We start from the raw sequence: 27631 nt of genomic DNA on the forward strand, positions 1-27631 counted from the left end.
TAAGCAGCATGCTGATTGGCTGATGATGACATGGCTGCATTCCTCTGCAAGGCGCTAATTCCTCTGTCTTTTTGGAACGAGAAATGGAATATCTTCATCTAGGGTGGTCATTGAGCTGTAAATGCCTCTGATTTGTGCTAGTCCCAGCAGCTACAAAACTGCTATTCCAGTTCAAAATTCCATGTTAAAACTTAAAAGTGAACTATTTCCTTTAATCAGTCGGGCGCACTATGGTATCGGCAGTCCATTTATGGATACGTATCTATTAAAGGAAACATTTCCAAATTTGGAAGGCACTTTGTTCCATTTATGGAAACGCCAGTTCCAAAATTGGAAACGCCAATTTTTAAGCAGGCATATTTCTGTATTTCTTAAGTTAATAGTAATCTTTTCAGCTGGCGTGTCTTTTTGTCGATATGTTTTCTCCCAAAACAGTAAAATCCAACAATATTTTCGTACGCAAATGGCGAATCTGATGCCCTGACGCAAACCCTTGTCAACGTTCCATTTTTGGAAACAGAAGGTTCCAAAAATGGAAACTATGAGCCAACACAGGAAAAGGCATAAGCACCATATTATTGATATGTGGGCCTGTCTACCCCACGCCCTCTAAGTAATTGCCGAGCTATTGATGCCGGTACATGTTCCGATATGGGTGATTTCCCTTTGCATCTAAATTTCGTATGAATGGTCCTCCAATTGCTTGGGCATAGTGCCCGAAAGCCGATGTTGGTACAATAATGCTTACGAAAATGTGTCTTCTGGGGAAAGTCCCCAATTTCTAGGCACCTACATAAACCCCAGAACTGTCCAACCGTCTTGCCTACTAAGCTGCTACTGCTTACGAAACCCACATTATAACATATTTTAACTGTTGCAAGCATGCATGCATGACTGCAGTAAGCGTCGCGATGTGCCCTGAATTGCGGATAACAGACTCTGGCTTCCCAAGAAAAGCAAGGCTTTATAAGTAAGGTTGGAGTTAAACTTCGGCCTAATCAGGCCGGTTCAGAAGCTCGGGTTCGCATTTTATGCTGTCGGAGCGTGCACCTTTTCCAACCTTCTCGTGGATTATTAGAAATGAGAAAGGCAGAAAGTGCTTCTAAAAACATTAAATGCAAATAAGAGTTGAAATACATATAACCTACTGCATCTGTGAGCTTAATGTACAACATGAGTTAAAATTCGTCATTTGTTCCAAAAATGGAAACTGTGCTTCATAAAGCATTATTCAATGGACCTTACACAGGCTCTAACTGAAGGCCTACTGAACTAATACGGTGCAAAGTGGGCAATTAGTACAGTTTGAGCATTTCCCCATCCATAGAAATTGTTTATAACACCTTGTCATCTCTTTTTCATATAATTGAATCGTTTAAAACTGGACGACAGCTTGGATCGCTTCCGACAAGCAGTAACATATCAGACCTTTAATGCAATTATTTACATACATTCTACCAACTTTCACACATTCGTAAGTTAAATGGGTGCTAAGAAGTTCAGTTTGCCCACTTAGAAGCATCTGTACGAAATATTTTCCAACTTACCGCCTTCCAAAGCTGGAAAGACGATCTCCGCACGTGGTCACCAACACGCCATTCAGGGCTTGCTTTACAGCAATGTAAAATATTAATGAATACCAGACAGCAAGTCTGTCAATTAAAAAATTGCCATTCTTGTGAAAATCAAATTTTTCCACAAAAACATGAGGTATATTTCATTAATGACACATAAAAGTTCACCTATCATGAAAAAATCTATTGTTTACAAAAGGAAGTGGACCGTGCAAGCCTGTTCAACAGCCGATTTTTCTGTTCAACATTGGAATTATGAAGCGAAATGCGGTCTTTTGATTGGTGGCCTTTGTTTGATGCGGAAATCTATGGTTTGTTGCGGAAACTACCGAACAGGTTTATGTGCTCCTTGCGTTTCCGAAAATAGAAACGGAGCGTTTCCATTATTGGAACAGTTGGTTTTTAGCGTTTCCATTTTTGGAACTTTCTTCCAAAAATAGAAACGTTTCTATAAATGAACTGCCGATACCATAGGGCTGTTCGGCTGCGCAGCAAAAATGAAATATGCTGCAGCACGCATGCGCAGTGAGGACTTCGTCGCCTGTTAGTCCCGCCCACACCACTGCGTCACCGCCTGTGTGACGTCACCTACTGAAGCATGCTTCGTTTTCCTGCAGCACGAAATTTGGTGCTGCAGGAGGCGAAAGTGGCGCGGATTAAAGTTTACCGTCCAATATTTCTTATTGTAAGTGGTTTGTATGCTGTTTTTTGGGTATCATTATCACTCTTTTCGGTGGCACATTGCTAATAACCACATTTGAACGCAAATTAATCGTTATTTGAGCGACAATCACCAGTCCACCCACGCAACGGTTCGCCGCGTTTGAAATAGGCTGCGGCGACGCTCGGCCGCGGCGTGCCGGCGGAGAGTGGGCGGAGCCAGGCGGTTGACGTCACCCAAGTATGACGCACGCAGCACAGATCTATGCTGCAGGGACCCGAACAGCCCTCATAGTGCGCCCGACTGTAATGGCACAAAAAGGTAGAAGGTACCCATTTTTTGGCGCAAATTGAAATCATGAAAAATTTCAGCGCAAAACCCTGATCCCGTGCGCCGAAAGCACCTCAACCTTGTAATTGTAATGGCCGAAAGAGGGTCTCACGCAAGGCCGTATAAGAGATAAGAGGTCTCACGCTGGGTCTAACGGACGTCCAGCGAAGACGAGCCAAAAAAAAAAAACAGCAAAAGCCCCATCAAACAAACCTGGACCGACTCGATCAAATTTGTATCAGTATGATCCCGCACGTGATACGAATCAATCTGGATCAATCCTTGGATCAAATTCAATAATCAATCGATCAACCCGCTTTTGCCTTTTGCCAAGGTGGCCAAGGTCGCCTTTTTACCAAACTATGCTTAATTTACAGCAAAACATGCATTGCAGCGTTTTAACAAGCGCACCGACGGGGGGCGGACCTTGACCTTTCGAAGTTAACATATACATCATTCGATGCGGATTGACGAGAGGATCACGATGGTGCCCTTAGTTTGTTCCTATCTTGACTAGTTCGAAAGTTATTCGAGAAAAACTCCATATCTAGCGCCGCCATTTTTACTTTTTTGACCCCTGTGACGTCATCTTTGACCTGACCTGAAAATGGTAAAAATTGTAGACCTTGTCCGTGCGTATCCCATACCGTTTACCGCTTGTCGCTATCTTGCTTCGTTCTCGAGATCTCAGGGGGGAGGGGCGGTCATCCTCCCCCCCCCCTCCCGTCCGTACTCAGTCGGCGCAGACCCCGCTCAACCGGTGTTCTATACGACATCTAACACTCACACTTAAAGGGGGTTCGAACGGCCCACCCCCCACCCCCAATAACTCGCGCACAATGCGGCCGATCGCGACAAAAATCTCAGTAGCCTCGAATTGATCAGTTTTACACCCGTAATCTGTAAAATTTCATGATCCTGACCCAAATGACCTTTGACCTCGGACCTGATTCTCGAGACCATGTTCGGCAGGAATCGCGATTTGGCGTATGCCGGCTCACATTATCCGCGTATTTCCAGTCTTTTTGTGGTTTTGAACGTTCAAACATGTGGAATGGTTTTCGTCTCATGCATTATTGTGGGTGTCAAGGTCACGTGAAGGTAGGCCATGACCTTTGATGACCTCGGTTCACTTTTTTTAGTTTTACACGTTCCTAGAGTAGTTTGGTAACTTCGTAACATGTTACGAAGCTATCGGTGGTGGTTGACACCTACCTTGGATAGCCGGCAGGACGCCTGCTGGTTGACCTACACGTTCTGTTTACACCATGTTTATTCAGTGAAGAAGGGTCTGAAGGACAAAATATAGTTCACATGACAACACGTCTGGCGCAGTCTCCTTCACAGCGTCCGCCTCGTTCTGCGATCACAGTCTGCCAGAAGTGACCTCTTGAGTGTGGCAGTCCGGCCGGGCACCCATCATCCCTCCCCACGAAAGGAGGGCGAGCTGCCCCCCAGTCAAAGTCAGGGTTCCTTCCAGGAGCGCTTAATCTTGGGTGTTTCGGCGGCGGAGGCAGCGGTGGCGACCAGCGCAGGTGGGGCAGCGGCAGCGGCGGTGAGCGGTCCGGACTCTCCACCGGCCGCCGGGAGCGCGCTCTGGGCGCCGACCGGGGGAGCGGCCAGCCGCGGCGCCGGCACCACGTAGCGCGCGCCGCGACCACCGCGGCCGCCACCGACGCCGCGCCGGCGGGCGTACGCGCCGCGCACCGTCACTGGGCGCGGCTGGCGCGGGCCAACCAGCCGCGGCCGGCCGCGGGGGCGCTTCCCGCCTGCGGCAGCGTGAACAGGCAGACACGTGTCACAATCGGCGGCATAGCACAGCAGAACAGCAGCACACCTACACGTACATAGTACACAGCCCAGACGGACAGGAGTCATACCTCCCACTGCGGCCGTTCAGCCCAGCTCAGCCCACACCAAGGAGGCACTATTACAAACTTAAAAGAGCATTCGAGTACGTTACATGATTGATGATTCACATTGCAGTGCATACTGCATAAACAGCTACCAGCGCTTTACAGCCCTTCCCGAGAAGGCGGCGGGGAGCGGGGCGGAGGGACGGCACCTACCGGGGGTGAGCGGGGACGGTGCGCTGAACCGCGGCCCTCCCAGCATCTGCAGCGGAGGCGGCGGCAGCACCAGAGTCGGTCCGGGCGTCGGCGACATTAGAGACGCGCCCGGCGCCGACAGCAGTTCCTCCTCCTCGACGTCGGAGCCTGACTCGGAGTCGGAGCCGGATTCGGAGCCCGCCGAGTCGCCCAGGCCATCGAAGCCGCGACCCCGGCCCACGCCCGTGTAGCAGTCCTGCGCAGGCGGACGGCGACACGTCGTCAGTTGTGCCGCTGCTCCAACACAGCCTGGCCGCCACACAGCCCCGACAAAGCTACGTAATAGGAATAAGAAACAATTCTCGAAATCATCAGCTCACCACGTCCGGAACGGCACTCAGAGAGCAAGAAGGGCGGCCTGATGGAAGTAATTACGTTGCCTAGCAACCCAGTCTTTTGATCAAATAAGGTCTCACTGTGCATGGAGAGGCTGGAAGGTCTCACCGCGCAGACGAAGCTGGTAAGTTTGGCGTCCTCCAGTCCGACACAGATCGGGTGGTAGAGGCAGCGGCAGATGAGACACTGAGCGGACGGCAGAGCTACTGGCGACCGCTCCGACTCGCGGAAACAGAACAGGCTGCACGGCGCCGCCAGCCGCCGCCGACTGCAGCACACAGACACATAACAAACTGGTCAGAGTCGGAGAGACAGGCCGCCACCGACTGCAGCACACAGACACACATACACACAGGTCAGACTGGGAGAAACCGCACAGGCTGCACGGCGCCGCCAGCCACCTCCGACTGCGTCACAAGAACACGGGCATACAGGCAAAGCCTCCCTCCGCACACATACAGGTGAGACCATAACCATGACCGTGCTCACATATAGTAAGACCCTACCGCGGTCTTAGCACCACTCACCACACAAACCGGCCCAACCATTCTATCGTTAGCCAGGTCAAACCATTTGTCATATCACCAGTAAGACACGTCATTTTACGGTAACAAACGAGCCAGCGCAAAAGTGAGCCGTTATACACGTCGCAAGTGTAACGCTAAAACCCCGTCCCCAACTGATATGCGCTAACAACCCTTCTGAACAGTTTGCCCAATTTGAACGCAATTGGCCCAGCCGTTATAGAGATGCGAAAGGGATCGATCCCTGCACGCGTTCACGTGCAGTAGCACACTAAGGTCGGCCGACCGGCTGCTCATACCCGCAATGTCCCGTTAATCTGCTTGAGACCGCGTTGCGGGCTCGCCCACAGCTATCACTCACCCGATGAGTACTTGGTCGGTGGTGTGCGGCGCCGCGGTGCCGCGCACCAGTCGGAAGTACTCGCCGGTGGCGGCCGGGTCGGGCGGCTGGCAGACGCTCAGCGCGCCCAACTCGTCCACCTCTGCCAGCAGCCACGGCCGGCGCAGCAGCACCCGGCCGCGCTCGCCGCCGCCGCCCGGCGGACGGCCGCGCCGCTTCACAGGGTCCGCCGGCTGGCGGCGCGGCGGGTTACATGTGTCAGGACGGCAGCGGACGTGGCGATCGGCGGTCTCTGGGCTACGTTTCTAAGGGATACCACTAGGCGATTTGATAAAATAGCAACAAACCACTGTGATGCCATATGTAATGCAATAACATCGAGTGACGATGACACGTAGATACTGCACAAAGCACTATCATCCTAGGATAAACATACCTTTGGCTTTGCCGCTTCGGACTGAAACACCGGCATTTTCTTTTTCAGTTCCATGGCTTTGAAGGCGAATAGCTTCCGTGACTTTTCCATCAGCGAATGTTTCCGTGGCAGTTTCTGCGGGTTGGCCGCAGCTGGCGATGGCAGCTGGAAATGAGAATAATGGGTTTGAAGTCTTAACACCACTGCACAACTATTATAATCCAGCACAAAAGCGTGTATCATCAATAAATACTAAATCAGCAGCTGATACACTTATGCATGAAGCAAGATGCCAGGACTACTTTTTCAAACACAATGGAATGGTGTGCTAACAAAAAATGCAGGCCACCCACACAAACAGCGTTTCCTGCCAACAATCCACAACCACATCATTGATGGGTGGTCCATAAACAGGAAGTGCTATTAACTCGACCAAGACATGTTTCCCCCGGATGAAGAATGACCGAGACATGTCTTCATTCATGACCCCGCTAGCATACAGCTACGCCAGGGAAGTGATTACAGCAGGCTGCGACTGGCCGGTAATAAGGCTGGGTCCCCAAGCCAATTCACCCGCGGGCGGCAGGGTCCCATCTACGGGCCGGGCCCGGCTGCGGCCCACGGCACATACCTTAATCACAGACGAGGCGTCTCCAATAGTTATGGTATGCTTCTTGCGCTGAATCTGCCGACACATGGGCCCGAATTCAGTAATTCGGATAAAAAACGATAAAACACAACACTTCCACGTCTCCACGACGGTGTTACGACGGGCGTCTCATGTCAAACGTCACATGACGGGGCATCGGCGTCGGAGTCACACTGCCTACCCATGTCAGACTTAATCTGGGCATCAGCTTAGCGTTTGCAGGCATAGATCGACATTTAGAGAACACAAATTTGGAGTGGACATCATCAGTGACACATTCTCACCTTTTTCGCCACTGCCGCCTTCTTGCCAGCTATCGCCGCCGCCGCGGTCAGTGCAGCCTTCTTGTTGGGCGACACGGCAGAGGGGGTGGCAGAGGTCGCGGAGCCGACCGGGCGCGCCTTCCGGAGCCGCTCCAGCGGCGGCTCGGCGCCGAGCAGGTGACGGCGAAACGAGAAACACGTCACGTCCAGCGGCGAGCCGGACCGTTTGACTGTCACAGAGCCGACCAGAGCAGCACGTCAGTGGTGCAGTCGATACTGTGTACTGAGAGCCCGGTCCCGGGGCCACAACACGCTTCAATATCTACCAGCAAGGCACTGCAATGCCTCATCAGAAATCGCTACAACTTACAAGAGCCACCATATTAGTTCTAAAACAGCTGGCATGGGCCGTCCATGCCCCACCAGTACCGTACCTAAAACAGCCGACGTAAATGGTTCCGTTCCAGCAGGGATACTAGCAGACACAGTAGAGCCCCACCCTCTGTTCCGATCCGACGGGGACACTCATAGTACAACAGCCCCCACCCCCTGTTCCGGTGGTGGCGGGGAACACTAACAATAGAGACTAGAGTCCCACCCTTTGTTCCAGAGGGAACAAGCACAACAGAGCCCCACCCCCTGTTCTGGTTGGGGACACTCACGGTAGAGCTCCACCTCGTTGAGGGAGCGCAGTTTGCGGCCTTCTGGCGAGAAGTAGTAGGCGTCGGCGCGGATACCGGCCGCGCGACTGTCCTCGGCAGAGGCGCGCTGCACCAGCTCGCGCCGCCAGCCTGGCAGGACGGGCAACGGTTAGAGGGCAGTTATAGTACCTACCCTGTACTGGTAAACCCTTGCCGGACCCATCGGTTTTCTACATACGCGCTGGCCAAGGGGGAGCATCCCGAGCCCCTCGCCATATCGCCCCTAATCGAGCTAGAGCATCGCGGAACAAATGAGCGCGTGCACTGTAACGCATATTTACGTCTGGACAACGAGTTGCGTTGGAGAGGCCGGAAATAGTGGCGATTTCTGGACCGCAAGAATGGACCGTCATTGGAATGATTCTTTTTCAAACCGTGCACTGTTTTTAGCCGGAATTTAATAGTTACTACAAAATATTTTTGTCATTACATTTGGCTAAGAATGAATGCCATCAGGGAAGGTTTTACTGCCGCTGCATTTTGTCCAGAAACATATAGTGCTGTTATATTGCAGTTTTTGCGCTTTTGTTACAAAATATGAAGCGAACATGCATCAGGCTCTCGTCCATCCACTAAGAAGTTATTAAATATTTTGTTTTGTGTATTCCAAGAGGAGAGGAAACTATTTTATTTGTGCCTTCATTGAGAATTGAAGATCGATCATTAAATTTTCAAGGCAGTTAATCAATCAAACCAAGCATTTAGTCATTCTCGTATAGCAGTGGCTATAAGAAGAAAAGGTTGATAAATACTGAAGTTCAGTCATCTTACTTCAACTTGGCAGCAAGATCCCAGAGGATAAAGGATATAAAAAGTATACCTATCCTGTAAATCAAAGCATTTTGGTGCCTGCAAAGGCTTGCGTTATTTGTGGTGTGCTCGCGGAGTGAGGCTTTGGGCGTTTTTGTTGTGTTTATGTGGAGATTGAATATAACTGTGACCCTGTGTTTGTTTGTGTATTTACTACAGTCAAACATCACATTCACATAAAATACTCACCTAGCTCATAGGTGTACCCTGCAGAATTTGTACTTGTTGATGTCTGGAGCATGAACAAAGCACTAAAGTATCTCAATTATCATTTCCCACATTTTCTGAGCATCTAACATGGCAATACAGCAGTGCAGAGCAGCTTCAGAGAAGAAACACTTTCAATGCACAGACTGACACCAGCCACCCAATGAGCCAGTTCCTCATTTGGCTGTTTCCATGGATGCGGCTTGGCAAAGGTGAGCTAACTTGGCAACGGCTTGACGCGAGCTGTTTTTAAGTTGTTAGCAGGTAAGATTGAGTCATGGTGAGTATCTATCATATAACTGGGTGCTTCTGCTATGAGTAGATTGCAAATATGTGTGATGATTGAGGTTAGGTTAGGTTAGTCAGGGCCCTGTTTCACCAGTGATAGCAGCACGCTGCTTATACACGTGTCAAATTGGGTTTCCATGGAAACATCAACAGGCCCATTGCTCCAACACTACCACAAGTGTGACGTCAGTTCGTGCAATTGGATAGCAGCGTGGTAGCAGCATCCCGTGAAACACCGCCCTGGTCACATTTTTTATGGACACCTGGCAAATTAACTAAAAACTAGCATAACCTAATCTAACCTGACCAAACTAAACCTACACAACTACTAACTATAGGCACTAAGCACCTAAGTTCTTGTGCCTACATCTCATACCAACTCAAAATAAAGTTCCTTGCTGGAAGATAACCCTCCAGTACATTTTATAACATCCCTGTGAAGAAGACTAATACTTCTAAATCCTGAGTCACACTTCTGGCCATCCACAGAAAGAAGCGCTGAGAGCTTTGCTATTGTATATTGGACCAAAGATCATTGTCACGAATGACTATTAACACGTATTATATGATCATATCGTTGCATGGCTTGTCACATTCACAATTTTACTGAAATCCTTTTTCAAGAAATGCAAAGTTTCATTTGCCAGACACTTGAGTAATGCACATTACCATCTGCATAGCAAAGTAAAGCTGCCTGAGTTCGCTCATTCTAGATTTTTTCACTTCATAGTCAGCGCTTCATAGTTATAATCTTGCTGTTATAAGTTATAATTAATTATTCATCCCAATACATCAATAGACAATATGCAATCATCATCAGCAAACATTTTCTGGCTTGATACTGCTCGGCGTACTCTTCAGTATTGATCTCCTGCAATAATATGGCTTGTTTTTAGCCAATAAGCTCTTTTAATTTTACTTTTATTGCTGATAAGTGAGCCAGATCAACCTGCGTTTATCAACCAACATTTCATAACTTCAACTTGATCTTGCTCAGGACGATCAGGACCTCTCTTAGCCTCCTCCTGGATACTTGGGATTGTTTTCAGTCAACATGCTTCTTTAATATGCTATAAGTCAATCACAAGAGATTTAAGACATCCAACAAAACGTACACGAGTACACGAGTACGAAAACCTCCAGATGAACTCGAAAAAGGCCTTGGAACAGAGCCAAGTGGTGCTCCGTTTGTTTGTTTACAATAATAGTAGTACTGATGTATTGTTTTAGGACTCTAACGTTCGGCTTATAAAAATTGAAACATTTTTACAAAATCTGTAAGGCAAGTAATATTTCTCTGAAAGAACTAAAATATTCAAAAGCCAAACACTATGAAATACAGGAATCGGAGCGAAAAAGTAACCCAAAAAACCAGCCTAATCACCGACTCCTAAAACTGCGACAAAATCAGCACTTTTCCCCGCAACTCGTTGTCCAGACGTAAATATGCCACTGTAACTAGACACAGTGACTAGTATAACATTTTAAAACTTCAGGTCAACTGGTGACTTTTGAGGGCAGGTCAAGCGGTGTGGTTTTAAGTGAGCTATTGTCTATTACACCAAAAACTGTTGCAGAGCTGAAATATGTGCATCATTTGATTCTGTAAGTCTTCCTGTGCCCAATGATGGCTTTCCTGACTTGCTAGCAGTTAGCTCTATTTGATTGGGAGTTATTGACAAAAACTGTAATGAATTCATTGCCATGTATGACAACACACGAGATCAACCATGCCACAGTTAAGCATCAGACCTTGTAAACAGTGTATAAAGCCACAATTTCATATACTTTAGATAAGATAAGATCAATTCTGGAGCCAAAATACCTAACAGTTCCTATACTCTCCTTGATCTGCACTGATGCATAATAGTGAGGTCATGTGCCTAACCTCACCTCAAGTGACATGAAACAATCTGAGATAAGAACATTCAACACCAAGTGAGCTAGGCAGGTACCTGCTTTACTGGGAGATTATTTATCATAATGCAGTTGATGAAAAGCTCCAGTAAGTAGGGTAGAAGTTGGCAGGAACAGTCATGTGACCTAAAATGACCAGGAAAATACATGAGCTCAAATTCAATTTAAATAGAGAAATGCCTTTCACAAATTAACTTACCATGTTCAAAGGGTTTTCCGAGCTTCGGGTTATCTTCAAAAGCCATCACGCTCTTTAGCAAACCTGTAAGAATAGCTGGTAAGTAAATTTTTTAATATCCATAAGGGTAGTACCTACCTACGGGTGCATTCGGATAGAATGGAATATTCACCGTCCCCAAGAATATCCCCTTCTTTGGGGCGCAACTCTCTGAACGGCCAATCTTCGAGAATATTCCGCGCTCATGGATTATGGATATTCTCCTAACGCACCCCTGATGTTTATTCGCACCAGATGACAAAAGCCAGGCAAGCAGTCAAAGAGGTTCCATAAAAAGTACCTTATGTTTGGCTATAACAGCTGCAACTATTTCATTTCTAGGGCCTTGACAATACTAGACTTTAGCCCTGGTTATAACAATCCTGCATTCGGTAAATATATATATTCTATAGCTGTTCTGAATTGATCTGAATTGAAAAGTGAAACAAAAACCAGTAAAATAACCAGGTAAGATAACCCTCAGACATAGCAAAAAGTGATAAATGCATAAAATATCAACGAAATACACACAATCAATCAATCACCACCCTAGAGCTGTAGCGCCGCCACAATTGTCACGTCGCAGATATGTAATAACAAGTCTGTTCAGTCACCTCTAGTCTTACGGCAGCTTCGCGGCTTCTTATTGGTGGAATTCACACGTGCTATGCTAATCACCAATGAAATACCGAGGAACGCGGCAAACAGGCATATTTACGTCTGGACAACGAGTTGCGTTGGAGAGGCCGGAAATAGTGGCGATTTCTGGACCGCAAGAATGGACCGTCATTGGAATGATTCTTTTTCAAACCGTGCACTGTTTTTAGCCGGAATTTAATAGTTACTACAAAATATTTTTGTCATTACATTTGGCTAAGAATGAATGCCATCAGGGAAGGTTTTACTGCCGCTGCATTTTGTCCAGAAACATATAGTGCTGTTATATTGCAGTTTTTGCGCTTTTGTTACAAAATATGAAGCGAACATGCATCAGGCTCTCGTCCATCCACTAAGAAGTTATTAAATATTTTGTTTTGTGTATTCCAAGAGGAGAGGAAACTATTTTATTTGTGCCTTCATTGAGAATTGAAGATCGATCATTAAATTTTCAAGGCAGTTAATCAATCAAACCAAGCATTTAGTCATTCTCGTATAGCAGTGGCTATAAGAAGAAAAGGTTGATAAATACTGAAGTTCAGTCATCTTACTTCAACTTGGCAGCAAGATCCCAGAGGATAAAGGATATAAAAAGTATACCTATCCTGTAAATCAAAGCATTTTGGTGCCTGCAAAGGCTTGCGTTATTTGTGGTGTGCTCGCGGAGTGAGGCTTTGGGCGTTTTTGTTGTGTTTATGTGGAGATTGAATATAACTGTGACCCTGTGTTTGTTTGTGTATTTACTACAGTCAAACATCACATTCACATAAAATACTCACCTAGCTCATAGGTGTACCCTGCAGAATTTGTACTTGTTGATGTCTGGAGCATGAACAAAGCACTAAAGTATCTCAATTATCATTTCCCACATTTTCTGAGCATCTAACATGGCAATACAGCAGTGCAGAGCAGCTTCAGAGAAGAAACACTTTCAATGCACAGACTGACACCAGCCACCCAATGAGCCAGTTCCTCATTTGGCTGTTTCCATGGATGCGGCTTGGCAAAGGTGAGCTAACTTGGCAACGGCTTGACGCGAGCTGTTTTTAAGTTGTTAGCAGGTAAGATTGAGTCATGGTGAGTATCTATCATATAACTGGGTGCTTCTGCTATGAGTAGATTGCAAATATGTGTGATGATTGAGGTTAGGTTAGGTTAGTCAGGGCCCTGTTTCACCAGTGATAGCAGCACGCTGCTTATACACGTGTCAAATTGGGTTTCCATGGAAACATCAACAGGCCCATTGCTCCAACACTACCACAAGTGTGACGTCAGTTCGTGCAATTGGATAGCAGCGTGGTAGCAGCATCCCGTGAAACACCGCCCTGGTCACATTTTTTATGGACACCTGGCAAATTAACTAAAAACTAGCATAACCTAATCTAACCTGACCAAACTAAACCTACACAACTACTAACTATAGGCACTAAGCACCTAAGTTCTTGTGCCTACATCTCATACCAACTCAAAATAAAGTTCCTTGCTGGAAGATAACCCTCCAGTACATTTTATAACATCCCTGTGAAGAAGACTAATACTTCTAAATCCTGAGTCACACTTCTGGCCATCCACAGAAAGAAGCGCTGAGAGCTTTGCTATTGTATATTGGACCAAAGATCATTGTCACGAATGACTATTAACACGTATTATATGATCATATCGTTGCATGGCTTGTCACATTCACAATTTTACTGAAATCCTTTTTCAAGAAATGCAAAGTTTCATTTGCCAGACACTTGAGTAATGCACATTACCATCTGCATAGCAAAGTAAAGCTGCCTGAGTTCGCTCATTCTAGATTTTTTCACTTCATAGTCAGCGCTTCATAGTTATAATCTTGCTGTTATAAGTTATAATTAATTATTCATCCCAATACATCAATAGACAATATGCAATCATCATCAGCAAACATTTTCTGGCTTGATACTGCTCGGCGTACTCTTCAGTATTGATCTCCTGCAATAATATGGCTTGTTTTTAGCCAATAAGCTCTTTTAATTTTACTTTTATTGCTGATAAGTGAGCCAGATCAACCTGCGTTTATCAACCAACATTTCATAACTTCAACTTGATCTTGCTCAGGACGATCAGGACCTCTCTTAGCCTCCTCCTGGATACTTGGGATTGTTTTCAGTCAACATGCTTCTTTAATATGCTATAAGTCAATCACAAGAGATTTAAGACATCCAACAAAACGTACACGAGTACACGAGTACGAAAACCTCCAGATGAACTCGAAAAAGGCCTTGGAACAGAGCCAAGTGGTGCTCCGTTTGTTTGTTTACAATAATAGTAGTACTGATGTATTGTTTTAGGACTCTAACGTTCGGCTTATAAAAATTGAAACATTTTTACAAAATCTGTAAGGCAAGTAATATTTCTCTGAAAGAACTAAAATATTCAAAAGCCAAACACTATGAAATACAGGAATCGGAGCGAAAAAGTAACCCAAAAAACCAGCCTAATCACCGACTCCTAAAACTGCGACAAAATCAGCACTTTTCCCCGCAACTCGTTGTCCAGACGTAAATATGCAGCAAACAGTTACCATATATGCAAAAACAAGCAGTTTGCCGATTAAATGAACAAAATATGAAAGATCATCGCAAAAATAAGACGAAAGCGCGTGGCAAACTCAAGGCGGCAAACTGCTGTGTGGTGGCCGGTGGGAGGAGGGTTGTTTGGCTGCTTTGAAAATTGAAGTGGATTTTGGCAATTACAGAGTTGCTCATTTTTTTTGTTGTACAGGCATTTAATGTTCATTATGAAGTGCTCTTTCGAATGATATAATGATTCAATGGGTTGGGACATTAGGATATTTTTGAATGTGAGAATCCTCCTCATCCATCTTTTGATATGCCATTTTTTAGAATGCTGGTAATATTCAACAGATATACAGCAGTGCTGTGAAGCAGTTGTTTCTGGTAGAAAATAGCAGGGAATCATGGCTGGTGAATGCAATGTTACAACTGGCCATTCCAATAATTGACTCATCAGGGCCCTGTTTAATGTCGCTGCGCTACAGCGCGCTAGGTGTATTGGGTTTCAATGGAAACAAACTTGGATACTCGCAACGCTGAAGAGTGAAGCATCTAGAATAAATAGTCTCAAATGTTGCACCAATGCTGTAGCGCAGCGTATCTAGGCACAGCTGGCAGCAATTTATCGTGAAACGACCCAGGGCCAGGGCTACTATAATCTGCAGGGCTGGGTAGCTGGCCATATATTGCAACCCCTTTAAAAAAGTATGGCTGGTTATGCCCAATCTTTTGCTATCTGGATAGAGATACAAGATAACAGCCAGATTAAGGTCATTTTGATTTGGCAATTGACCTGCACTGCACATGTGTAACAAACTGAAACATTTAAAATTGGCTGTCGCAGAGATTTTTGAGATAATAACAGGTTTGTGCTCAAGCAAAAAAAAACATTTCTATGTTTGAAGGCTTGGGCCTGGGTTTAACAGATTCTAGAACGAAGAACCCTGGGAGAAGAGAGCAAATTTTGGAATATTTGACTGGAGATCTTTGGGACTCACAATTTGTCCGCTGGTAATGCTAGATTGCTGAGTGTGAGGGTCTTAGCTTAATAACCCTGTTAAAAGTCTTCCAAGAGACTGTAGGTAATAGCAAGTGTCCAGTAATCCAGTTGCCCCAAACCGTTGGCTTCACAAAAGCAGGGAGAATATTTTCTAATTGAGGATTCTGAGTACTCACTTGTATTTTGGTGAGGCTGTGTATAGTTGATTTGGGAATGGTAATTGAAGGTTTAGTGCTCAGTTGCTGATATCAGTGTTACTTAAGGAGATGCTGATGACAAAAAAGGGTGTTTAGATTCTTATACAGAGTGCAGGTTAGGGTCAAACCATCTTCAGATAGCACTTCAGAGACTTCTGATCAGAAAGGTATTATTGATTCAATGCCCATTGCCCTTACAGGTAAATTTGAACAGGCCTTAGTTTGAACCTGATATCCATCATGAAATTACACTTGAGAAGCTGAGCACTATCCTTATTTTACTTTTTCATTACAAAACTTCCCTGCCCAACTTTGACAAGCAATGTGTGCACTGTGCATCTGCAGGAGCCATGTCTGTATCCGACGAGGAGTACCGCGAGCGACAGGAGAATGAGGTGCTGGTCATCCAGTCGATGTACCCGGCACCGGGCGAGTTCGAGGACCTGCGTCAGAACGACGTGTGGAAGACGCCGCGGCCGCCGGAGATGGCGCTACGGCTGCAGGCGGCTGCGCAGCCGGGACAGACGGCCAGCGGGCTGCGGCTGCGGCTCAAGATGCCGCCCCAGTACCCGGACCTGCCGCCCGAGATCCGGCTGGAGGAGCCGCGTCAGCTGTCGGACGCGGACGTGGCACGGCTGCGCGCCGAGCTGCAGCGCGCCGCCGAGCAGCTGCGCGGCTCCGAGATGGTCCAGGAGCTGGCCGACCGCTGCCGCGAGCTGCTGACCGCCGTGAGCCGGCCGCGGTTCGACTCGCTGCACGCCGAGAAGGAGCACCGCGAGCGCGTGGAGGCCGAGGCGGCGGCGGCGCGTGCTCACCAGGAGCGCCAGCGGCAGGAGGAGGAGCGCGCGCGCTGCCGCTCCGAGGTGCAGCGCGAGCAGCGCCGCCTGCTGGCTGAGGAGCGCCGCGCCGCACGCCGCCGCTTCTCCGAGAGTCAGCTCGACTCGGGCACGGCCTGTGTCTCGGAGAGTGCCGAGTGCGCCGAGCACGCGGGCGCGCGCCGGCTGACGGTGGCCGGCAGAGACGAGCTGCTGGTGGGCCAGTGTCTGCAGCACACGGCCGCCGGCGCCGCCGTGCGCGCCTGCCTGGACACCCGCTCTGGCGAGCCGCTGCGCGTGCAGCAGTGGTCAGTGCGCTGGCGGACGGCCAGCCGCACCCGAAAGGTGCACGACGCGGCCGCCGAGCCGGCCGGCCGCGAGCGGCGCACCGTGCTCGACCAGCTGTCGGCGCTGCAGCGCGAGGTGGCGCGGCTGGCCAAACACCGACACGACAACCTGCTGCACTACCTGGGCATGTGCTTTGAGGAGACGGCCGCCGGCGCTGAGGTGTTCGTGCTGCAGGAGTTCGCGCAGGGCGCCGATCTGAGCTGGCACGTGCGTCACGGCGGCCGCGCCGAGCCGGCTCTGCTGAGGCTGCTGGCGGCCGGACTGACGGCGGCGTTGGCGCACCTGCACTCGCGCGACATCACCCACCGCGACCTGCGGCACACGAGCGTGCTGCTGGAGAGCAGCGGTCAGGTGCGGCTGGCAGACTACTCGGTGGGCCGCCGGCTGGCCGAGCTAGCCGGCGCGCCGACGCCCCCACCGCCCGACTACCCGCCCTACACGGGCCGGCCCAAGAAGGCGGACGTGCAGCGACTGGGCGCGCTGCTGGCCGCAGTGGCGCGCGGCGGCCTACGCTCGGAGCCGTCGCCGCCGCCCGACTGGCTGCCCGCGCCGGCGCGCGACTTCCTGGCGCGCTGTCTGGAGCCGGACGAACAGCGGCGCTGGTCAGCCGCCGAGCTGGCCGAGCACGGCTTCCTCAGCGGCGACTGGCGCCGGCCGGACGCGCCCCTGCCGGCCGCCGCCGATGTGCGCGACGACCCGGTGGCAGCGGCGGCGGCGCCTACTCCGGAGCCGGCGGCGGCCGCGCTGCCGCTGCCGTCCGGCTCCAGCCAGCAGCTGGCCAACAACTTCCTCATCCTGGAACACCTGGGGCAGGGTGGCTTCGGGGAGGTGCTGAAGGTGCGCAACAAGGTGGACGGCAACCTGTACGCCGTGAAGAAGATTATGCTGGAGCGGGACCGACCGCAGGACCTGAAAAAGATCAGCGTGGAGGCACAGCACCTGGCAATCCTGCAGCATGAGAACATCGTGCGCTACTACACCTCCTGGATGGAGACTGAGGACGCCGCGGATGTGGAAGACAGCGAGGACGGTGAGAGCGAAGACGAGGAGACGCTCAGCGGGCCTGACGAGGAGGATGAGGACGAGTCCTCGGACGGTATCTTGTTCGCCTACGTGTCGGAGGGCGGCGGCGGCCCGGCAGGGGACGGTCCGTCGCCGCCGGCCGCCGGCCCGGAGCCCAACTGCGAGCCGAGCGGCAGCCGGCGGCGGCGGCGGCCGGCGCGCACGCGTCGCTGTCTCTGCATTCTGATGGAGTACTGCGAGAAGAGCACTCTGCGCACGGCGCTGCCAGAACTGCCGCGCGACCAGCAGCGCCTCTGGCGACTCTTCAGGGAGATCGTCGAGGGCCTGGCACACGTGCACGGTCACGGCCTCACCCACCGCGACCTGAAGCCCGACAACATCTTCCTGGACCGGAGTGAGCACGTCAAAATCGGTGACTTCGGCCTGGCCACGTCCAAAGTGGTGCGGCCGCGTGCCGAGGAGGCGGGCGCCGAGCGGCCGCAGGGCCCGGCCGCCGCTGATGTTTCGGACACGTCGTATGCGTACGCGGTGGGCACGGCGCTGTACCGTGCTCCCGAGCTGGAGCCGGCGCCGGCCGACGGCGAGCACGGCTCGACGCGCCGCGCCCGCTACACCAACAAGGTGGATCTCTACAGTCTGGGCGTCATCTGGTTCGAGATGTGCTGCGGCACCTTCGCCACCGGTTCGGAGCGCATCCACCGGCTCTGTGAGCTGCGCAAGCCCGACATGCACATCGGCGACGACATCCGGCAGCGGCTGACGGACCAGCAGGTGCAGCTGCTCGGCCTGCTGCTGCAGCACGAGCCGACGAAGCGGCCCTCGTGCGTGGAGCTGCTCAGCTCCGATCTGATGCCCTCACCGCCGCTGGAGGAGGCGCGCCTCCGTAAAATATTCCAGGACACCGTGCTCAAGCCCAACACGCGCCGGTACGCGCACATGGTGGACGCGTGTTTCTCGCAGCGCGCCACGGCCACCGACGACTGTGCGTACGACGTGCAGCTGGGCCGGCGCGCGGTGGCGCCCGAGCGCGGCGCGCTGGCGGCCGTGGCGCGCCGCCGGCTGGAGCGGCTGTTCGAGCGGCACGGTGCGGCGCCGCTGCCGCCGCCGCTGCTCACTGTGTCGCTCTCGGCTTCAGCGGACGGCGCCGCGGTGCGCCTGATGACCGGTACCGGCCGGCTGGTGGAGCTGCCCCGCTCGCAGCGCCGGCCGCTGGCGCGACTGCTGGCGCGCGCCGGCACCGCGCCGCTCCGACACTACGCCATCGAGCGAGTGTACGAGGAGCGGCTGCCACGCGGGCAGCACCCGCGCGAGCGGCTCGAGGCGCTGTTCGGCAGCCTGTCGGCGCCGGCGGCGGCGGCGCTGGCGGACGCTGAGCTGCTGTGCGTGCTTTCGGAGCTGGTGGCGCTGTTCCCGGCGCTGGCCGACCGCGAGTACCGGCTCGTGCTGGGGCACACGCTGCTGCTGGAGGCGTCGCTGGAGGCGGCCGGTGTGCCCACTGAGCGGCGTCAACAGGTGGTGGAGCTGCTCTGCCGGCACGACGCCGACTCTCAGCGGCAGCAGGTGAGGTGGGGAACGGCGCACCTCTGCCCGACGGGGCTGGGAAAGTACGTACGTGACAGCCGGCTGGAACCCTGTGGGGAGTAGGACAGTGTCAGGGGGACACGACAGCATGGCCTACTGTCTGCATTCTGCATTCTACAGACTCTTTCTTGTTTGATTCCAACATTGTGTCAGTCACTGGTGCTCTATAGCCAACAACAGTGTGGCAGTGCTTCTGACTGTTATTCCACACTGATGTGAACGGAACCGATCCTGGACTGTCGTACCCGCTGGTGAGTGCCGCCCGCTGTCGGTAGGTCTGTATGTATGTATGCTTGTATGTGCAGGTGCAGCGGGGGCTGGAGGCGCTCGGCCTGTCTGACTGTCTGTGTCTGTCTTTCTGTCTGCACAGGTACAGCGGGGGCTGGAGGCGCTCGGCCTGTCTAACTGTATGTGTCTGTCTGTCTACACAGGTCCAGCGGGGATTGGAGGCGCTCGGCTTGTCGGCCAAGTGTATCAACCAGCTGTGGTTCCGTCTGGAGCTGCGCGGGAGTCTGGAGCGCGTGCAGCAGCAGCTGAGCGGCCGCCGGCCGTCTGAGGCGGCCCGTCAGGCGCTGCACGAGCTCACCACCGTCACTGATTACGCCGAGCGGCTGGGCGTCACGCTGCCCGTGCTGGTGTACCCAGGTGAGTACAACTGTGACGGGGATGGTCAGGGGACTAAGATGTGCGGGTGATCATTTTATGTATTTGTGGTTGTGATCGCCCCTGTCCGTCGTGCCTGGATGCTTGTTTGGTATACTGGTGATTCTTGCGTGTGCCGGTGGTAAGTGTGCCGGTGGTAAGCACTGATTAGCCGTTAGTGTTTCTGTCATTGTCTACTAGCCGTGTCCACCGGTTGCCCGCGATCAGTACTGCCACTGGGCACTGCCATTTGTCATTTTTTTTCCTGTCGGTGACCTGTCACACCGTTCGGGGCCGTGTGCCTGTTTGCCTCTGATCACTGTGCGTTGCTGACCACGGGCCCTCCTCTGACCGTGTCTGTGTACCCGCTACCAGGTCTGGTGCTGGGTGAGGAGCACAGCCAGTTCCGCGGACTGGTGTTTCAGCTGCAGTGCCCGCGGCGCCGCGGCGCGGGCAGCGCCGTGCTGGCCAGGGGCGGCCGCTACGACCCGCTACTGGCCCACTACTGGTCGCTGCTGGCTCCCGATGGCGCGCCGCAGCCGGCCGCCGCCGCCGTCTCCATCGCCTTCGACGAGCTGGCGGCGGCGGCGGCGCGCGAGGGCCGCTCGGCGGGCACGCCGTTCGACGTGGTGGTGGCGGGTGGCGGTGACCGGGCGGCGGCGCGCCGTCAGGCGGCCGTAGCGCGCCAGCTGTGGACGGCCGGCGTCAGCGCCTTCCTCTACTGCGGCGGCGACTCGCCGGCGGCTGCTGACGACGCGGCGCGCTGGGCGGCCGAGCGCGGCGCGCGCGTCCTTCTGCTGCCCAAAGACTCGGACTCTCGGATGGTGCGCGTGCGGCCGTTGGAGGGGCGCGGCACCGCCAAGGCGGTGGTGTTCACCTCTGACCTGCTGGAGCACCTGGCGCGGCTGGGTGTTAGCGGTGAGCGGTGCGGAGAGCGGCCGGCCGAGCCGCCGGCGCCGGCCGCCGAACTCTCCGTCCACTGGGTGGTGCGCAGTGCCGACTCACTGCGCTCGGGCCAGCGGCAGGCGCTGGAAGCCACCGCCGAGCGCCACCTGGCCGCCGAGCTGGCCGCGCTCGGCCCGTCCGCCCGCACTGAGCTGCTTATGGTCGAGCTGGACCGCGAGGACGTGATGCAACTGAGCCGACTGCGGCTCAACGAGCCCGAGCAGTCGTTCCAGCAGAGTGTCGACCAGGTGCTGGACGCATGCCGCGCGCAGCGCAAGTACGTGGCGCGCGTGTGTGACGAGCTGGCGCGCGTACGGGCGCGCCGCTGCACCGTACTCGTGTTCGGGTTCCAGGCCAAGTGTCACCTGCTGCTGGCCTGTGCCGGCACCGAGCACTGGCGATAGCCGTCGGACTGGACCGACCGACGGGGCGCGGAAGACGGAAGGACCGGAGGTGCCACTGCGAGGTCAGTTGCCCTCGGGGCCTGGGCCAAGTCAGTCATACGCTGTTCACCATGAAGCTTAGACTGCCGTTACGGTTTTAAAGACGGAACGTTTTCCAAAATGTTGCGTGATAACCGGCGGGTTTGGTCCTCTGACAGTGGGGGCCGTATGCGGAGTGGTGGTGCCGTGAGGATTGGTGTCGTGGTCTAGGTATCGCCGCTGACTGCGGGGCTCGTTTACTGCTGAAAAAGACACTGGGAGTCTGTGTACGCCCGAATGGAGGCTGTGTCGTGTTGCGTGTATCTTGAGAGGGGCGCCGTCCTAGCATCCAGCTGTAATTCCTGCCTCTGACGGCGAGCCGGTGTCCGCTGTCCACTGCCTTGTGGAAGTGTCCGCAGGTAGGGAGGGTGTGTCCGTTCTCCGCCGGTCGGTGTCCGCTGTCCGCCGTTCGGGACAGCAGTGCCGATGGCTGGACCAGGCTGTGAGCCGGGGCGTTGCGACCAAATCCATTTGTTAGGTATTGCAGCGCCAGTTTTACCTGTAATGTGCCTGTGGAGACGTGTGCCGTGCATGCTTTGTTCGCTGCTGTCAGCCAGTTGTGTTATGACCTATTGATGCCTAGCGGGTCCGTGCCAAAAGACAGCATTCGTTTATTTATTATTAATGGTAGTTTGACTGGGGTTAGCTTGGCTTTGTGGCATTCTATGTGTGTGAGTTCTAGTCGCCAGGTGTAGCTTCTGCTACAGTGGATCCTTATCACATTTACGGGCACAGCAATACGTTTGTACTCGTGTCTGAAAACTGCTCACATATCCTTATTACCAGACCGCTGACGAAGCGGTCGAGCGCTGGAGAGGCATTGGAAGCGGCATATTTTTGTATGGACAAGCACAAAGTGCCCGTTATTTTTGCAAACTATGGTGCAATGGTCTGTTGGTGTTTTGTTTTGTTATGCATACAAATTTGAAGTAATGGTGTTTATGATTACAGCGATGGCCGACGGTAAAAAACGCCTCGCGTGAACACAGTGCTCCAACATTGACACGTGCAGTGCAGCACTGATGTCAATGGACCGCTCTCAGCTCACAGCTGAGCCGGCTGACTGAAGTGCACTGGGCTCACGGTGGCCGTGAACTCCCGACTCAGTAAGGACTAGGGAGACGTCCCGGTTTGCCGTCGCCAGTCTAAACTCTAATTGGGAGACAGCTGCAAACCGGTCACTAGCCTCAGAGGGCAGCGTATGGTGCCCGTCCACGGGCAGCTGCATGCATGTGTCACAGCGAGTAGCGACGGCAGCGTCACAGTTACCGGTGACAGGTAATCATTGTCGGCGGACCGGTTCAATCAGGGCCGAGTGGGTATCACAGATTATACCTACTCTCTGACCGGTTCTGATCATTGTAATCCCCAGTCCCATGTAATGAATGTCTTATGTGGTATCCCATGATAATCAATGCGAGGGGGCCCGGTGAGTCGGGCCTGACTGTCCTTGTCTTTATCGCTCGGTACGTTAAGACGTTCTGTGACCTGACCTCCATCGCCGTCACCGGTCCTCACCCCCCCCCCCCATCCCGAGGAAGCCCTGTCTCGGCCGTCGGCGCCGATGAAGCCCACCAACGTCGACCTCTGCCGCTGTCGGCTGCGACGGCAGCTCAGTCGTGCCGCAGAGCCGCGCCAGACCGCTCTCCGTCAGCCGACGCCATGGAGAAGAAGGAGAGCGAGAAGTCGGCCGGCGAGGGCGAGAAGGAGGAGGAGGTGTCGCCCAAGAAGATCACGCGCCTGATGCGCCTTCTCTCGGTGGTTGGATATCTGGTGGCCGTGTCGTCTGCCGGCTTCATGATGTCGCTCTACTACATCTTTCTGTGGGATCCGTACGGCTCCGAGACGCCCAGCGCTCTGTCACTGAGGGCGGAGCGGTCGCCGCAGCTGCTGGCAGCCGGACTCGGCCGCGCTGCCGCCGCCTCACTCGGTGAGTGAGCTACTGCGCGAGTCGCTGCCGGGCTCGGTGAGCCACTGTTGGGTGAGTCGAGAGGCTGGGTGAGCCGCCACTCTCGGTGAGTAGGCGCCGGAGCGAGTCGCTTCGCTGGGTGAGTTGCCGGGATGGGCGATTGGTGGGTGTTAAATGGGTCCATAGCGCGAGGTGTCAATATTTATCTTGTATTTGTTACGCGATTTGTCACGTAGTATATACAGTTTAGTCGGTTCCTCTTGAACAATCGTGACGAATTACATATGCTGCTTCCTCTTATAAAGTTTTTTTATTTCGAATTAACAATGTTGCATGAATCTATGATGATTCATGTCACGTATCCCTTTCAAAGGCGGCAGAACGGGGAGGGCACCGGGGCACCGTGCCCTCCTTTGATTTTGGCATTTTAACATTAGCCCTATGGGCGTTGCGTGGAATGAATGGGACCAAAAGTCGGCAGTGCCCCCCCCCCCCTTAATTGAAGGTGTTCCGCCGCTACTGATCCCTTTCAATGATGTTTCGTCGTTTGTGCGTTTCAGGTCCGTCGCCACTGATTTAACGGCGCCGCCCCCGTCGCTCGGAGCTCCTCGGCTCACCGCCGATCCGCCAGCTGAGCCGTCTGTGCTGTGGGCGGAGACCTCTGCAGACAGGACACCATGTGCCCCGGTGGCACTGGCGCTACCTCCGTCAGAAGCAGCCTGCAGGTGGAGGCGGCCTAAATCGCCGGGAGCGAGACGCCGCCGGGTGGCGGCCTGCTCACAGTGACTTCTGCAGACGGTGTGAGTCCTTGTACCAACAAAAACCGTCATACCGTCAAAGAGCATACAAACGCTGTTTGGTTGACCGCACTCCTTCAGCAGTCAGCGCGCCTCGCAACGGAATGTCAGCTGACAGCTACAGTCAGAATCGCTTTTTACTTTTCATGGAGAGTCAACGGCTCCTGGTTTGACGTTTTAGATGCGCGTCCCCGCCGATTGCTTGCTCTATGTAAAATACAGACTGATACCGATAAAAGAAGCCAGTTCTGCATTTTACTTTTTTTTTGTCGTACCATTAGCTCATGCTTCTCGACTCAGCCCGCTCGCCCCCGGCCTAAGTTCGTTTAGCTCTCAGCTTGTATCCGCATCGCTCCGCTCGCCCTGACGGCTGGCACGGTCAATGTGACGCCCGCTACCCCGCAACCCCATCCCAGGCCAGTCCGGTCACAGCCGGCTGAGTAAGCCCCCCCCCCCCCCTTCCTCACAGTCCCTGCATGAGTGAGTTCCTATCAGCAGCTCTCAGAAACGAGGCTGGGTGATAGCCAGTCGCTCACCTTCCCCGTCCCCAGTTCCGCCGGCAGCAAATACTCGTCTCTCGATACGGAACTGACTGCGCAAAAACCAGCTCAGATGCGGTGACGACCAGACCAAGCACGACCTTCAATAGGAGAAATTGCGCCAACACTGCGTGGAAAGTCAGCGAGAGCGGAGATTCTGTGGGCAGTTTGCAGTGGTTCAGCTAGCAACTCCGGCGATCAATGGCATTTTCCCAGCGGCAGCGCCTGTGAACGACACATGGTCCGCTTTCGATGCACAACTCTCGGCGTGACGACTGTTGCAAGACTAACGGCTTTCACAAGTACGGCTACGGCTGCTTATAAATCAACTGGCAGTATGTAAATGTATGTATTGCAGATTCCTTAACATTCGACGTTTCTATGAATCTACGTTGTACATTCATTGTTGAAACAAGCAATACTAGGTTCACATTTCACATAAAGACACTGCGTCTCTAGACGTCATTCATAAAAATACAAAAATAAAAATCCTCTCAATATAGTACTTATACGTGTAAATAACATGTCCTTAGCCCAACCGCGGACCAGCACCGACCACATACGAGTACGGTGTCGCAGCGCCCAGCGCCCTTCTGCTGCGCACGAGTCCCCAGCACCAGATCCCGCAGCTCCGCGCCGCCGCTCACATCACGACCGACAGCACCGTTCCAGCAGCGCGCGCGGGCTCTCCCAGACAAATCCCGGCGCCTAGCTGACGAGGTGCAGCGGCGTGGAGCGCGGCGGCGACAGGCCGAGCGGGCCTGTCGGACGGAACGTGGCCTCTCCAACCCGCGGAGACGGACGGAAGTTCTCCAGCCGGGAGCTGGAGCGCCGGGCGGCCGCCGCTGTCCGCCGCGGCTCCGGACCGGCGGCCGGCGCCGTCCGCTGAACGGAGACCGACGACCGCGACGACTTGGCGGCCGCCAGCCGCTCCAGCACCCGGGCGCGTCTCTCGGCGATCTTGCGCAGCCGCTCCCTGCGGCTGACCGGCGGCGAGATGACGGCTATGGCGCGCGAGCGGCTGCGTGCCGGGGACACCGCCGCCTCCTCCGACGGCGACTCGGGCTCGATCACGCGCCGTGACGGTCTGAACGGGCGGTCGCCGTCCGACGAGGCCGATGGCGGCGATGGCGCCGAGCCGTCAAAGAATGGGCTGGCGGTAACCGGCGGCGCGGGCTCGGCGAGCTTGGCGGGCTCGGTCTCAGGCCGGTGCTCGATCTCGTTAATGCGCTGCCGGTCTCTGGCGGCGCTGTCGCCGTCCGCGGGCTGGCCACGCCGCCGGCTGAGGTCGGAGGCTGAGATCAAAGACCCGCGGCTGATGTCGGAACCTGAGGTCAGAGGCCGGCGGCTGAGGTCGCTCAGAAGCAGAGGCCGAAGGCTGAGATCGGGGGCTGAGGTCTGAGACCCACGGCTGGGGTCGGAGGCCGAGTTCGGACCCCGGCGGCTGAGGTCGGTCAGCAGCAAAGGCCGACTCCTGGGGTCGGAGGCTGAGGCCAGAGTCCGACTCCTGGAGTCGGAGGCTGAGGCCAGAGGCCGACTCCTGGCGTCGGAGGCTACTGGGCGCAGTTCGGTGCGCTGTTCGGTGAAGGCGGCCGGCGGCGGTGTGCCCAGTGGCGGGAACAGCGGCAGCTGGTCGCTGGTGCGCGCCAGCGGAATGGACGCTACCGACGGCAGTCGGCCCAGGCGGTTCAGGGAGGAGCCGCCCTGCCGACCGCCGTCCGCCGCCGCGCCGGTCACGGCGGCCGTCCACGCCTGCGGACAGGGACGAAACATGAAATAACGTTTTAACAGCACATTACTCGGCACGGACGTAACACAACAGCAACAGCACAGGGCGCATGTCTCACACACGGAACACAACATCTTACAGGATAGATCTCACAGATAAAACACAGTAGCAAACAACAAATGTACACATGATGCGGCAGGACCTGAGGAACGCGGCAGATAATGTATGACGCTGAGTGTCCTTTACATTTTACATGGCACGAAGAGAGCGCCAAACACACGTGTCAGGAAAGGGAAGTGGTCTAAGTTTCTCACAGTGCCGTAGTTGATCACTCACCAACAATACGGCCCATAGTACGGAAGCCGCTCGCACTGACGCCATGCTTATCCGTTGGCTGACGGGGTGACTGATGCGGCGGCTGAACGAACGACGGACGTCGGACCGTGAGGTGGCGGCCCGGTGGAGGGTTTATGAAAATCAACACCCGCCCGGGTAAGCAACTCTGTGCTCGCAGCCGCGTCCAGTCACGGTGCGGGGCGCTCGCCGGGTACGATGTCGCGCTGACCCCGTCTGTCAGCAGCTCCGACCGGCCGCGCCCGGTACCGGTGTTGCGCGATCGGCTGGGTCGCGGCGCTGGTCGAGCTGTCGGTCTCGGCGGCACGTGCACGCTGCTCGCCGTCCAGTGGCAGACTGGCGGCTCGCCGGCGGAGCGGAGAGACGGAGCGGGCCGCCAGAGCACGAGGCGCCGCCCAGCGCGCGCCGTCTATGTGCCCGAAGTGCCGGGGTGTGGGAATACCTTTATCCCCAGCCTGCTCGCTGCTGACAGCCAGGTGTGTGTCGTAGTGACCGTGCAGGGGCTCCTACACGGCTGGATAGTTCAGAGCGACGCATGGTCTGAGGTTAAAAATTTGATTGTTACAACCGTAGATATAAATAGGCATATAATGTAGTACAGATCAATTGAGCGAGCGTACTTAGAGAAGACCCCATTCAATGAGCCGCGGAAGTCTATCAACTATCGATCAGACTTCGGTGTAGCATCAGTCAACTAGAAACCAGTCCCGCCTTCCTTCGTAAGAACCATCAC

At 53.7% G+C, this 27631-nt stretch overlaps 5 protein-coding genes and 1 long non-coding RNA gene across 13 annotated transcripts in view; 2 read left to right on the plus strand and 4 right to left on the minus strand.

Annotated features, from left to right (window-relative positions):
* LOC122374952 (zinc finger protein 271-like) overlaps positions 1-2891 on the minus strand; it is a 62327-nt gene extending 59436 nt beyond the window's left edge. For 2 of the 5 annotated variants that reach the window (XM_043354046.1, XM_043354050.1), the window contains exon 1: positions 1548-2037. The gene's annotated coding sequence lies outside the window, so the exon portion shown is untranslated. Of the gene's footprint in view, positions 1-1547; positions 2038-2708; positions 2739-2778 lie in introns of those variants that run through there. The other 3 variants (XM_043354044.1, XM_043354047.1, XM_043354049.1) reach the window with 3 other exon arrangements.
* Positions 2892-3820: 929 nt separating this feature from the next.
* LOC122374953 (F-box/LRR-repeat protein 19-like) lies at positions 3821-15560 on the minus strand. 3 transcript variants are annotated; one of them, XM_043354053.1, is made up of 10 exons: positions 15536-15560; positions 11323-11385; positions 7863-7991; positions 7222-7430; positions 6920-6973; positions 6310-6453; positions 5895-6106; positions 5118-5277; positions 4635-4869; positions 3821-4334 (listed from the first exon to the last, which is right to left on the minus strand). In XM_043354053.1, the coding sequence occupies exons 2-10, from the start codon at positions 11366-11368 to the stop codon at positions 4030-4032; spliced, it is 1494 nt and encodes a 497-aa protein (XP_043209988.1). In that variant the 5' UTR covers positions 11369-11385; positions 15536-15560; the 3' UTR covers positions 3821-4029. The 3 variants fall into 3 exon arrangements, with proteins under 3 accessions (XP_043209988.1, XP_043209987.1, XP_043209986.1); XM_043354052.1 differs by lacking the exon at positions 15536-15560 and adding an exon at positions 11872-11917; XM_043354051.1 differs by lacking the exon at positions 15536-15560 and adding an exon at positions 11642-11879.
* Positions 9709-10608, minus strand: LOC122374955. The gene is made up of 2 exons (XR_006255308.1): positions 10322-10608; positions 9709-10077 (listed from the first exon to the last, which is right to left on the minus strand). It is a non-coding gene; the product is annotated as an uncharacterized LOC122374955 (long non-coding RNA).
* On the plus strand, positions 14648-22503 carry LOC122374951 (eIF-2-alpha kinase GCN2-like). 2 transcript variants are annotated; one of them, XM_043354042.1, is made up of 4 exons: positions 14648-14662; positions 16080-19480; positions 19933-20146; positions 20519-22503. In XM_043354042.1, exons 2-4 carry the CDS (start codon positions 16085-16087, stop codon positions 21490-21492), a joined length of 4584 nt encoding a protein of 1527 aa, XP_043209977.1. In that variant the 5' UTR covers positions 14648-14662; positions 16080-16084; the 3' UTR covers positions 21493-22503. The 2 variants fall into 2 exon arrangements, with proteins under 2 accessions (XP_043209977.1, XP_043209978.1); XM_043354043.1 differs by lacking the exon at positions 14648-14662 and adding an exon at positions 14674-14824.
* Positions 21531-24521, plus strand: LOC122374954. Its single transcript, XM_043354054.1, has 2 exons — positions 21531-23500; positions 24040-24521. Exons 1-2 carry the CDS (start codon positions 22963-22965, stop codon positions 24057-24059), a joined length of 558 nt encoding a protein of 185 aa, XP_043209989.1. The 5' UTR covers positions 21531-22962; the 3' UTR covers positions 24060-24521.
* A 630-nt stretch (positions 24522-25151) lies between these two features.
* On the minus strand, positions 25152-27236 carry LOC122374956 (splicing factor, arginine/serine-rich 19-like). The gene is made up of 2 exons (XM_043354056.1): positions 26881-27236; positions 25152-26567 (listed from the first exon to the last, which is right to left on the minus strand). The coding sequence occupies exons 1-2, from the start codon at positions 26923-26925 to the stop codon at positions 25524-25526; spliced, it is 1089 nt and encodes a 362-aa protein (XP_043209991.1). The 5' UTR covers positions 26926-27236; the 3' UTR covers positions 25152-25523.
* Between the last annotated feature and the right edge of the window lie 395 nt (positions 27237-27631).

Source organism: Amphibalanus amphitrite, unplaced genomic scaffold (genome assembly GCF_019059575.1).
Source record: "Amphibalanus amphitrite isolate SeventyFive unplaced genomic scaffold, NRLGWU_Aamphi_draft 001746F_arrow, whole genome shotgun sequence".
In the NCBI taxonomy this organism is placed as follows: domain Eukaryota; kingdom Metazoa; phylum Arthropoda; class Thecostraca; order Balanomorpha; family Balanidae; genus Amphibalanus; species Amphibalanus amphitrite.

Bases quoted from the DNA above. Each gene is read 5' to 3' on its own strand.
- LOC122374953 (XM_043354053.1), bottom strand. From the start codon at position 11,368: ATGGCTTTTGAAGATAACCCGAAGCTCGGAAAACCCTTTGAACATG. The intron at 7,992-11,322 runs GTAAGTTAATTT...CCGTCCTGCCAG, and splicing joins CGGAAAACCCTTTGAACATG to GCTGGCGGCGCGAGCTGGTG. The intron at 4,335-4,634 runs GTAGGTGCCGTC...ACGCTGCCGCAG, and splicing joins ACCGTCCCCGCTCACCCCCG to GCGGGAAGCGCCCCCGCGGC.
- LOC122374951 (XM_043354042.1), top strand. From the start codon at position 16,085: ATGTCTGTATCCGACGAGGAGTACCGCGAGCGACAGGAGAATGAGGTG. The intron at 19,481-19,932 runs GTGAGGTGGGGA...CTGTCTACACAG, and splicing joins CCGACTCTCAGCGGCAGCAG to GTCCAGCGGGGATTGGAGGC. The intron at 20,147-20,518 runs GTGAGTACAACT...ACCCGCTACCAG, and splicing joins GCCCGTGCTGGTGTACCCAG to GTCTGGTGCTGGGTGAGGAG.
- LOC122374954 (XM_043354054.1), top strand. From the start codon at position 22,963: ATGTGGTATCCCATGATAATCAATGCGAGGGGGCCCGGTGAGTCGGGC. The intron at 23,501-24,039 runs GTGAGTGAGCTA...TGTGCGTTTCAG, and splicing joins CGCTGCCGCCGCCTCACTCG to GTCCGTCGCCACTGATTTAA.
- LOC122374956 (XM_043354056.1), bottom strand. From the start codon at position 26,925: ATGGCGTCAGTGCGAGCGGCTTCCGTACTATGGGCCGTATTGTTG. The intron at 26,568-26,880 runs GTGAGTGATCAA...CCCTGTCCGCAG, and splicing joins TACTATGGGCCGTATTGTTG to GCGTGGACGGCCGCCGTGAC.